The sequence below is a fragment of the Photinus pyralis genome, unplaced genomic scaffold, assembly GCF_008802855.1.
Source record: "Photinus pyralis isolate 1611_PpyrPB1 unplaced genomic scaffold, Ppyr1.3 Ppyr1.4_LG1, whole genome shotgun sequence".
Lineage (NCBI taxonomy): Eukaryota > Metazoa > Arthropoda > Insecta > Coleoptera > Lampyridae > Photinus > Photinus pyralis.
This window is the reverse complement of record NW_022170249.1, coordinates 61,215,006-61,226,765: the sequence shown is the minus strand read 5'-3', so window position 1 is coordinate 61,226,765 and position 11,760 is coordinate 61,215,006. Positions and strand designations below refer to the sequence as shown.

The 11,760-nt window shown below is 34.8% G+C and overlaps 2 protein-coding genes across 3 annotated transcripts; both read left to right on the top strand.

Moving 5' to 3' along the window:
- Positions 1 to 2,949: 2,949 nt before the first annotated feature.
- Positions 2,950 to 7,378, top strand: LOC116176249. Of its 2 annotated transcripts, XM_031494734.1 has the most exons (6): positions 2,950 to 3,134; positions 3,700 to 4,013; positions 6,024 to 6,251; positions 6,345 to 6,638; positions 6,725 to 6,988; positions 7,042 to 7,378. In XM_031494734.1, exons 1-6 carry the CDS (start codon positions 3,047 to 3,049, stop codon positions 7,354 to 7,356), a joined length of 1,503 nt encoding a protein of 500 aa, XP_031350594.1. In that variant the 5' UTR covers positions 2,950 to 3,046; the 3' UTR covers positions 7,357 to 7,378. The 2 variants fall into 2 exon arrangements, with proteins under 2 accessions (XP_031350594.1, XP_031350599.1); XM_031494739.1 differs by lacking the exon at positions 6,024 to 6,251.
- Positions 7,379 to 8,714: 1,336 nt separating this feature from the next.
- On the top strand, positions 8,715 to 11,325 carry LOC116176204. Its single transcript, XM_031494687.1, has 7 exons — positions 8,715 to 8,846; positions 8,989 to 9,110; positions 9,165 to 9,523; positions 9,576 to 10,005; positions 10,089 to 10,248; positions 10,400 to 10,539; positions 10,976 to 11,325. Exons 1-7 carry the CDS (start codon positions 8,750 to 8,752, stop codon positions 11,303 to 11,305), a joined length of 1,638 nt encoding a protein of 545 aa, XP_031350547.1. The 5' UTR covers positions 8,715 to 8,749; the 3' UTR covers positions 11,306 to 11,325.
- Positions 11,326 to 11,760: the final 435 nt, after the last annotated feature.

The following is an 11,760-nucleotide window of genomic DNA, read 5'->3' as shown; positions in this document are numbered from 1 at the left end:
AAGGAGTGTGTATTTCCAAAAGAACAAATATGAGTCTACAGGAAATTTGGATAAGTACATAAAAATGCTAGAAACGCAGACAGGTCAAAAGGTAAAAAGTTTACGAACAGACAACGGGTTAGAGTTCGTAAACAAAGAAGTACAGAAGCTAGTCGAAATATCAGGTATAAAGCATGAGAGGACTTGCGTTTTTACCCCTGAGCAGAATGGACGGGCCGAACGAGACAACCGAACCCTGGTGGAAGCAGCACGAACAATGTTATGCGGCAAGGGTTTGGATAAGAGGTATTGGGCCGAAGCCATCCACACAGCCGCTGAACAGAGTAGTAATCAATAAACGTACAGGCGACACAGCATACAGTATGTGGAATAGAAAAGATTACGATATATCCCTCTTGAGAGAGTTTGGGTCGAAAGTGTCTGTACACATACCAAAACAGAAACGATGCAAACTCGATCCAAAAAGTAGAAAAGGGTTGCTGGTGGGGTACTCGGATGAAGTGAAAGGGTATAGAATTTATTTCCCAGAATCCAATAGAGTCGAAATACACAGAGATGTTGTAATAATACCTGAAGATCGGAATTCACAGGAGAAGCAGGTAAAACTTCAAAATTCTAGACAATGGAGTTTTCATGTTGGTGAATCTGAGGTTGAATCGGGAGAAGAAAATATAGATGAGTCACCGATTGACGATGAAAATGAACAACAAAATGAACCGGAGCTCACTGAGGAGCTAAGCAATGAGGATCAGCAGAGAGGAAGGACTAGACAGCGACCACGATGGATGGAAGATTATGAAATGAGTTTTTTTAGTGCGTCAGAAGAGCAGATGAGAGAAGAAGACATTACTATTCAGGAAGACCGTCGAAAATGGGACGAAGCTATGGAAAAGGAACTAAGTGCATTAAAGTTAAATAATGTGTTTAGTGAAGTGTCATGGCCATTTGATAAAAAAGTTTTAGAAAGTAGGTGGGTTTTTAAAATTAAAAATGATGGTGAATATAAAGCCAGACTAGTGGCCCGCGGTTTTCAACAGGAAAATAGGGACGATTTATATGACATTTATTCTCCAGTAGCCAAATTGTGCACGTTTAGAATTTTGTTAGTATTAGCAAACCATTGGAAATTACCCATATGGCAAATGGATGTTCATAGCGCCCTCTTATATGATGACATTACTGAGGAGGTGTACATGTCACTTCCAGGTAAGAGTAGGAATAATACTAGTACGGTTTGGAAATTGAACAAGTCAATTTATGGTCTGAAAAAATCACTAAAATGTTAGAATTTGTAAAAGAGTTAGGACTTAATATTTAGTCTTGGTTTTTGTATTTAATGATTTCTTAGAATATCATCGAAGTGTTTATAACCGCATAGATGTTTATAATTTGAATGGCTTATACAGTTGACCATTCAAATTATAAACATCTATGCGGTTATAAACACTTCGCTCATTCATTGGGAGTCTAGAGGGTGGTTCCAACGGCCCGAATAATTACCAGTTTTATACCTATCTTTATTCAAAGCACAGCGACATTGAGATGAACAATAAACTTAGTGGGAGGTTACACTACTTTCTCCCGATTCCTTTTTTACGTGAGACGATCTATAATTGCGAGGGATTAACTCCCCCTCAGGTAAATCCAGAGGTCATGGCGCTAATGTCGGCGGCCTATTCTAACAGGGACAAAGCTCGCGCAGAACATCAATTACATTTGAGTAAAGGGCTAACGGCCTTAGGAAAAGGTCTTTCTATGCTTTTAGACGACAGCGAAAACATTCCTAAACCTCTCATCGAGAAGATACTTACATGTTTTTCTGACGCGGGAAGGATCTTAACCGATCTTTTCTTCAAAGAATCTTTAAGACGCAAATCTCTAATTAGCCCAATTCTTAATAAACAAACCAAAGATATCGTGGATCAAACCGAAGTAGGTAGTTTTTTATTTGGCAACGACTTGTCGGAAAAAATAAAATCGGCCAAATTAATTTCCAATGCGGCGAAAGACCTAAAAGCCCCATCTTCAGGTACTTCGCAAAAATTCACGAAGTTTTACAGGGGAGGTAAGCGATCCTTTCCGACAGCACGACAAACTTTGTCGGAAAACAGACAACGCCCGATCCGTCGTCCGGGGAACACAGATCAGCGCAAGGGGCACCCCAAAAAGGAGTGGACGAGCCAACGGGACCGATTTCAAAGGAGAACGTAAACAAGGTGAGTTTTCCCTTAGCCGGAAGGTTAAAATGCTTTTTTGAGGCCTGGGTAAAAATTACCTCTAATTCGGTTGTCCTAGAGTGGACACAAGGGGTCAAGATACCCCTATTAGAGACACCGATACAGACCCACCTTCCGACAAACCTGGTTGTTCACGCCTCAACAAGGAACGATCTCCAACTAGAGATAAATAATTTATTAAATTTGGGAGCTATTCAGATTTCTGAAAGCTCATCCATTGATTTCTTTTCGCCAGTTTTTTTAGCCAGGAAACCAAACGGCAAGAATAGATTTATTCTCAATCTCAAACTTTTCAATACCTATGTCCGGACACCACATTTTAAAATGGAGGATTTCCGAACTGCCTCCAAGTTAATACAGAAAAGGTCTTTCCTTACACAGTAAAAAATATTGCGGTGTGATCGTACACACCAACGTTTAGTGATGATTTGGTGTGAAATTCTACAACAAATAGTGTTCAATTTTACACCATTTCCATATGAAAATAGGTGTAGTTAATTTTAACCAAATTGAAGTGTAGTTCAGCACTATTGAGATTAAACCACAACCATGCAAATCGCGCTTGCACCGCAAAGAGTTAAATTTCTCAAAACAGAGTGCACCAACACCATACATATAAGATTTCACTTACCATGGAGTGCATTCAACGACAAGCGTAAGCATTTATGGCAGGTTTGTTATTTTGTTGCCAGTCCAATTATTAATAGCGTGCCGTGAGAGTTAATCACTTACAGAATTTTTTACTCTTATGCTTATACCAATTAAAGAATTATCTTACCTATTGATTACTCTGCATATAGTGTGTGAATATGTTTGTTAAAATCGAGTTTAACAACAATTTGAAGTGGATTTCCGTTAACGTAGACGAGGCAACATATCAAACTTTTATTTTGCAAGGTAAGTGCATTCTGAATTATAAAAATTTTAGCACTACTGTTCTAGCATTGAACAAATTGTTTTTGTTCAATGAATGGTTGTAGATAATAACCTACCTACCTATAGTTAGATTTTATATAAGCACCTACATTTTTTTTCACACAATTGGCAGATTCAACACAATGATTAATATCTATAGGTATTGATAGTAGGTTATTGTTTCATTTTTAGCTCGGATTTACTTTTTACACGTTTAAGCGTTACTTTTGTAAAATTGGGTATTTTCCAATGAAACTCATGAGTCAAGATAGAGATAGGTATGTAAGGGTGGATAGGGTCTAGGGAAGTTGAACATAAAGGTACAGTCGACTGGGTTACTACCTATACAGACCTTTATCTTAAAAGTAATTACAAAGGAGAATTCAGTTCCACCTGCACCTGTCCGCCCTCGCAAAGTTATCTTTAGCGCGCTTCGATTAGTGGTACCATTGAGTAACTAAATCCTTTACTCAATGGTGCTACGAAGTACGTAGTTATCTTAAAAAGTACTGGCACATCAAACTTACACATCTTCACTCCATTTTAGCTATGCAAAAGTTCAATATCAATGATGTGGATCCGAATGATGTGATACTGTGTGACACATCTGGATGCCAGATTGAAAACGATGATTTTGTCGATTTCTTAAAAGGAGTAGAAAAGGGTTTTATATTTCGCATTGTAAATACTCGAATAAATACTGGTGCTGATGCCAATCCCTCTGCTCCAAGTATTTCCAGTTCCAGCTCGACGATTTCAGAGTCGACTACAATAACTTTGAGTAGTGAAGATATAGTTACTATCAACGATTTGCAAGGATTTATTGTACCAACCTCGGTACCAAGTAGTTTTGATAAAGAGGTAACTGAAAAAATAGTGCTTCTAACGACTTTATTCATGCACAAATGTCCAAGATATCCTAATGCATAATTTGTTCAATAACTTCCCTTTTTTTTCCATTTGGTGCAATATTTTTTATTGGTAGTTACCTACCTACAATAGAAACCTTAAAAAGTGTAAATTATACCCAATAGTTGCGTAAAAAAATATTTCTTCTTGTTGATATCTAATGGTCAAGCTGCATGGAAATCTCCAAATACTATACAGGGTGGTGTTTTTAAGTGGACCATTAGAAGTATCTCAGGAACGGTTTGGAATTTCGATTGAACCCATTATCTTTTTTGAATAATTGATTAAAAGGAATCATTTAAAAATATTTTCAAGATGGCCGCTTTTCCAGTTGTACCCGAACGATACCGAACTTTCTTATTTCAAACGGCACTATCTTTTCTGATGGCATTTTCAAATTTCTTATAAAAAATCATGACTTTGTCAGTATGATGGTATGTCTAACTGGCATGGTTTTGAAGTTATTTGACATTTTTTCACTGTTTCAGAGGTTCAGTAAATTAGCCATATCACTGTTGTCTGACAACTTAGGAAATAGCTTTTATTATCACCAATCGCCAGCTAAAAGTTCAGGCTATCAAATGTTATTGGTCGGATTTTCAAGTGCGAATCGAAAATAATATGAATAAGAGTTCAAATAGACAATCGGTTTATCGTCAAAAACTCGATATTTTCAGTAGTAATAGCATAAGGGCATCTAATTTTTCCGAAAAAATCGAAAAAACACGCTGCTAAGTAATATTTTAACAAGAAGCATGCTGGTGGCAACAAAAATCCGAGTCGAAGACGAGGATTTTTGCAGCTGCACGAATGCATTTTGTTAACAAAATATTACTTTGCATTGTGTTTTTTCAATTTTTTACACAGCAAAAATTTGATGCCCGAATGGTATTTGACAAGACTATTTCATCAGTAATGTCAAAGGTAATGTAATTTTTGGTGACAACAGCTGTCAAGTTTTGCCGCGGGTAATCTCGAAAAAACTACTGACAGGTGCTGTCATTCGGTTTTTCCATCTAGAAACCATGTGCAATTCAAAATTGCGCGTTTGTGATTGGTCGAAAGTAAGACGAGAGAAATAGTCAAATGGAAACCATATCTTTATTATGCAGCAATGGAAAGACCATTAAAAAAACAGACAAAAAATGTATAGACGTCACCGATTCAGTTGTTTCATTTTGATTCGTGTACTGTTTTGTTGAATTTTCATAAAATGAGTAATTATGACGTCTTTATGACACTCAAATGTTCAACTGTTTTGAGTGATTTTATTGATGACATCTAGATTTATGAGGTGGATAGAATGAAGTTCTGATTTTGCTATTTGAAAATTTTTTATTTTTGACGAATAAATTGAAAACTGACCACTTTAGAAAAATTTTGCAAATACATTTTTTGTCCGCTTTTTTATGGTCTTTCCATTGATGCATAATAAAGTTTCCATTTGAAAATATCGAGTTTTTGACGATAAACCGATTGTCTACTTTGAACTCTTGTTCGCATTATTTTCGATTCGCATTTGAAAATCCGACCAATAACATTTGATAGCCTGAACTTTTAGCTGTCGATTGGTGATAAAAGCATTTTGCTAAGTTGTCAGACAACAGTGATATGGCTAATTTACGGAACCTCTGAAACACTGAAAAAATATCAAATAACTTCAAAACCATGCCAGTTAGACATACCATCATATTGACAAAGTCATTCTGATTTTTTATGAGGAATTATGAGATAGTGCCAATTGAAATAAGAAAGTTCCGGTATCGTTCGGGTACAACCCGAAAACCGGCCATCTTGAAAATATTTTAAAATGATTCCTTTTGATCGATTATTCAAAAAAGATAATGGGTCGAATCGAAATTCCAAACCGTTCCTGAGATACTTCTAATGGTCCACTTAAAAACACCACCCTGTAAATACTATTTTGCGAGCTATTTTGTTATTTAACATTATTCATTTCAGGCCTTGCAAAACTTATTAATTCGCGTAGGAGCTACACAGATTATCACAGAATATGAAACAAAGAAACTTTTAACAAGAGGAAACCGAAGATTGTTAGTGAACGTGATTGTGTTAGATATGATAGAAAAATACGGCCAACAACCTTTAAAATATATAAAGACTATGTATGCTAAAGCTATTATCGACCTCTTCCCGAATTTGAGAGATCCATGCAGCAAATATGGCTATGTCAGTTGAAATCTATGATTTTGCTTTTTGCATGCTATTGCTATCTAAATTACTTATTGTAAAAAATATAAATAACTTCCAATTTTCTTATAGGAAGCATTTTATAACCCCGACGAGCGATCTGGGTACATAGATTGGCGTTTGAGAACTGTCAGAAGATCTTCAAAAGAAAACAGGCCAGAAATACCACAGAAAAAACCAAAACTGAATGTTGAAGAGATAAACCTTGATAATTTCCAAGAGGACATTGACTATTTAAAACACACCCATCCTAAAGATCCGGACCTAATAGAGAAGTTCAAAGCGACATTTTTGGCTAGACGAAAACTTTGCAACGAGACTAACATCTTTCAAGAATTTCCTAGGTTTTTAGACACTCCTGGACTGGTTAGTATTATATATCAATATGTTTGATAAATGCCCACTGTACTAACACCCTTTGTATCTGAAATAATTCTCGATTAATTTTTTAGATATCTTTGGATTTTGGATTGCTGTATCCCAACAATGACTGCATTAATCTGGAGTTGCAAATTTTGAATATATCGGAAAAAGTTAAAAATATTTATTGCAATGAGATAAACTCCGACAATGAATACCTAAATCAATTTGACGTCACAACTAAAACTTTGTTTATGTTGATCAAGTTGTTGCCAGCTACATCCAAGGGACGCAAAAAGGCGGTGAACAGGGAATCACTGCCAGAAATTAGTAAAAGGCTTATTGTATTTAAAAAGGTAAAGAACTAAGCAACCCTTTTCTTTGTTACGCTTACATTATTAATTTTTAGAACAGTGAATCACTCGAGGAAATAATTACTGCCAAAAAAACTAATCAACCTTTTTTAATCGCTTCTGGATCTTCAGAGAAAGCGGTAGATTACTACACTATATCGGTAGATAATAAGGTACTTGCGGTGGAAAGCATTACTAATTCTGGGCAAGCTTTTGACCTCCTTTTTAAATCGTTTTTCGTTTTTAATTTAACTTATGACCCTACACTAGAAATTTTCTATAAATTCATTCAAGTGTTTTTTTACGGTATAGACGATATTAAAATCACGCCCAATATTAGAGAATTGCGATCAAAACTATTAGCGCAATAATAAATCTCGCCTTATAAGCAAATGCTAGTTTATTTGATTTTTGATTTACTTATTCCAGTACAATGCTGGTTTGTTTTAAATGTGCCAGTAATTTTGAATCTTTTCAATTATTGTCAAAGCATTTAAGAAAACAACACTGTCTCTATGAAAATTTAACAAATTTTGAACTGATTTGCACTAAGTGCAAATTAAAGTTCTATACCTACTGCGGTTATAAACGTCACACTCTTAATTGTGTTGTAAGTTCTGATAATTTGACAGAAGTTTTCGATACTGTAACCCAAGTTAATGATAATGTACAAGTTCCTCTTGTACTACCTGCCGGAGTTGAACAACTGCAAGATGATATACATACTGCTAAATGTGAAACTAATAGTAACGTTACTGAAATATTTGACAATACTGCATCGAACTTTGATTTTAAAGAATATTTGTTGGCATATACTACAAAGTTACACTCTTTGGGGATTCCAGAAACAACCATACAGATTATTTTTCAATCCACACAATTTTTAATTGAAAATGTTGTTGATAATATTATTGGAGAAACCAACGCTTATTCAAACAGTAACAACTCTTTACAATTATTAGATAATTTACAAAACCGAAGTGCAGCAATAAAGAAAGACATTGAATTGTTAAATACTTCTTACAAACGTAACAAATTAATTCATAAATCATTAGTCTTACCCAAACAAGTTACAATAGGCATACGTAGAGATCAAGTATTTGATAAATCTAGTCAGCAGTATATTGAGAAAAATGTAACCAGTACATTTTCTTATGTACCTATTCTATCAACACGCATAAAACAGATTTCTTTAATGAAATATACTATTTTATTTGAAAGTATAAAGTCATTTTGAAATAATACCCTTTTAACTGAAGTATCTTTACTTGGAAAAAAATGAAAGTAATCCTTGTTTGGACTATTTTAAATGCTTACATAATAGTTTCAAAATAACGATCTGGAGTTTAATTTGAACAAATACTGAATTGGATAAAAAATCTTTAACGCATCAATTAAAAGATTAGTATATATTCGATTAGAATTGCGGGATGTATTGAATTCAATAGTGTGCGCATTAAATGAAATATATGGTATATTTAAACTTCTACTTGGTTCATTAAAAGCCACCTTTATTTAAAAGAAGAATATGAAAGTTTAATTTAAGCATATGACATATACGTAGCACTGATAATTAAGTATATCATATTTTGATGAGTTGCGAGTTTACCGACACGTAAAAGCGTTACAACTTGCGTCTTGCAGTCCAGCGTTTTTAGTTTAGCATTCAATGGTTTTAATTTGTAATCGCATCTTCCCTTTGCTATTAACAAATTGTGTTCGGGTTTTTGTGTATGCAGTTAGTAATTTATCATCGATTATTTAATGATGGAAAATACCGCAACCGCAACGGCTCCATCCACTGTACAAGATTTGATGGCGTCTTGGGGTTGTACGGCGGAGACCATCGATGTGTTTAAAAGTAAGTAAATTATTTGAAATTTTTATTGTGTTAGTATTACAAATAATAAGAATAACAATGAAAATGTATTTGGAGAAGGCATGTCTTAGCCATACATTCAGTTACTGCACTTAACCCAATAACAAAGTGAGCTTATTTTTAGGAAATGATATTGGGATAGAGTTGCTAAAGCATCTCAATGACAAAGAGCTTCGCGAACTGTTGCCTAATTCACTTGGCATGCGTAAGTTGATATCATTGCGAATTAGGGAATTGCAACAACAGGTATAAGCAAAATTATTGTGAAAATTGTTATCTATAAAAATTTTATTTATTAAGGACGACTGCAATGCTTCCGATTCAACAATTAGAGAAACCGAATCTCCCGCTTCGACAATTACTATTTACAGCGACGATCCTAGTGGAATTGAAGGGGCGACTACACCAAATATCCATAACACAACGGCAACAGAAGTCTCCCAAGACATACAATTTGAATTTATTGATTTTAATGTAGCGAATATTATCACACCACAATTAAGTTTTCCTGATTTTGATCTTCGGACTCTACTGCAAACTACTCCAATGGGAAGTAGTATATTGAAATACTATCAGCAGCACAATATTTTGGACCACACGCGTCGTACAAGGCTTGTGGACATAATTATTAAACATATGTACAGTTACATCATAAAAAAGTAAGTCATTGGTTATTTGCTTGAGAAAGTTTATCGGTGATGTCAATTTCAGCCGTATGAAACACGAAGAGTACAATCAAGTAGCTGCTAAAATTATTAGTTTGTTTCCTCGAGAATGTTTAGGAACTTACTATGTTCCACCAATAAGGAAATCAGAATCCATTATAGGAAAATCAGTTTTGGCAAGGGGAAAATTGGTGGATAAGGTTCGTAATTTGATTCATAAGTGCGAAGAAGCGAATCCCAAAAGAAAAAGAAGATCGAAAGAGTCAAACGACAGCACAGATGAAATACTTGAGAAGAGGGGACGAGTTAACAATGATGATATGACATGGCTAAAGGTGAACAGTGAACCATGGGCGGAGGTAATGGAAAAATGGAACAATACATACGATCTAAGACGTTGTGACAAAGATTGTCCTACCGTACAGGAATATTTAGAAAGATGGCCCATTTTAAGAGACCTAAGAAGTGATGTGTTGGTATGTATTTATGTTAATAGCTTTTTGAAATCTTTGTTATTGGGTTACATGAATACTATATTTATAAGGCAATGTTTTTGCAGATTAATCAAGATTTTCGAAAGTTGTTCCCAGAGAAGGAACTGAAACTTTATACAAAGTGGGAATCATTTTTTGAAGTGGTCGCGAACTTAAAGTTAAATTGCCTAAAAGATTCCGTGGCTTTGCAACTGCACGAATCTGTCCCGCAAACTGAAAACGAAGGTATGTATTTGATCGAGTCATAGGTTCACAATTTTTACTTTCTTTAAAAGTACCTATTAGAGTAGTATTTCAAAGATTTAGCAAATGTAACACTGGCAAATTACTTGATGCTAACCCAATATTGCAACAATGTTAATTAATATTTTCGTAGATGCTAAATTTCTGAAGCAATTGACGCTTCTGCCGTATTTTCTCCCACCAAAGGGAAGGATTATTACCCAAAAGGCGATAAATAAACATTGGAAGTTTTCAACGTTAGAAACTCTTCACGCCATCGTTGTCACGGCAAAGGTATATATCACTGGCACCTTATTTAAATATACTTTCTTTTCACATTGTATGATCGTTTGACGTTTAGATTTAGGTCATTAAAGGAAATTAAACAAGCAAAGGGATAAAATTTATGAGATCTATTAATTAGCAGAACAAAACTTTTTTGATAGTTTCACACTTACAGAGTAGGGACTTAAACTTTTTCCCACGGGCAGGCGGCGGGCGGAAAAAATAACAACATAAGAGGGTTTATGGGTCGTCTACTTTGTAGAATAACAATATTCTAGCTAAAATTTCCAAGATTAGAGTTGTGTCAACCGATGGGAAGTATGTCTCAAAATTATGAATATTATTATTCTGCAAATACACGGGATTGTAAAACCTAGTTTTCACATCTAACTTATCTGTCTTTTCCCTTTTACGTAGCCTACTATTTTATAACGTTTTATTTTAGGTTGCAGGTGACATAGAACCGGTTATCTCTCAACAAGTTCATAATGCCCAAGCAAGAGGTCAAAGAGTACAGCCGTACCTCCTAGTCGAAGGGACTGCAGAGGATCCCAAAAGGTTTTATGTAGTAATAGACGGTAGGGTGCACCTATCTTGTGAGAGTGCGAAACGATCTTTCGACCTACTGTTCAAAATTTTCCATGTGATTAACGCCAACTACCCCATTCAGGCGGAGTACATATACACATTGCTGCAAAAATGTGTCTATGAAATTAATTTACCATCCGACAAAATTCCACCTTATGTTTCTGATATTTTATCGAATTTCAAGTAAGTTATAATTTACAATGAAGTGCGTGCAATGTGGTAGGAATTGTAGTTCTTTAAAAAAATATTGCTTTCATTTAGAATATTCACATGGTATTGTCAATCATTATCTATGTCCTATTAATAGTTGTAATAGACTATACCACCGGAAACAAGATTTTCAAAAACATTACTCCTTGAAACATACAAATGTAACTGAAATCTCTAGCTTTCCAGCTTTCCAGTCCTGCGGTTCATCCGATATACCACCAAATACTACAATACCGCCTCATACTAAAGGAAATGATGATGATTGTAGTACGGACTATCCGGAATATTCGGATGCTATTCATTCAAGTACAATTGAAGAGAATTTTAAACAATTTACAGAAATTTTTGATCAAAATTTAAAGAAATTTGTTTCAGAATTGTATAGTTGCTCATTATTACCAAGAAATAGTATACAAATTATTTTAAATTCGG

Coding starts and splice junctions, on each gene's coding strand:
- LOC116176249 (XM_031494734.1), top strand. CDS start 3,047: ATGTTTGTTAAAATCGAGTTTAACAACAATTTGAAGTGGATTTCCGTT. Junction 3,135..3,699: donor TCAAACTTTTATTTTGCAAG/GTAAGTGCATTC, acceptor ACTCCATTTTAG/CTATGCAAAAGTTCAATATC. Junction 6,639..6,724: donor TTTTAGACACTCCTGGACTG/GTTAGTATTATA, acceptor TTAATTTTTTAG/ATATCTTTGGATTTTGGATT.
- LOC116176204 (XM_031494687.1), top strand. CDS start 8,750: ATGATGGAAAATACCGCAACCGCAACGGCTCCATCCACTGTACAAGAT. Junction 8,847..8,988: donor GACCATCGATGTGTTTAAAA/GTAAGTAAATTA, acceptor GCTTATTTTTAG/GAAATGATATTGGGATAGAG. Junction 10,540..10,975: donor CCATCGTTGTCACGGCAAAG/GTATATATCACT, acceptor GTTTTATTTTAG/GTTGCAGGTGACATAGAACC.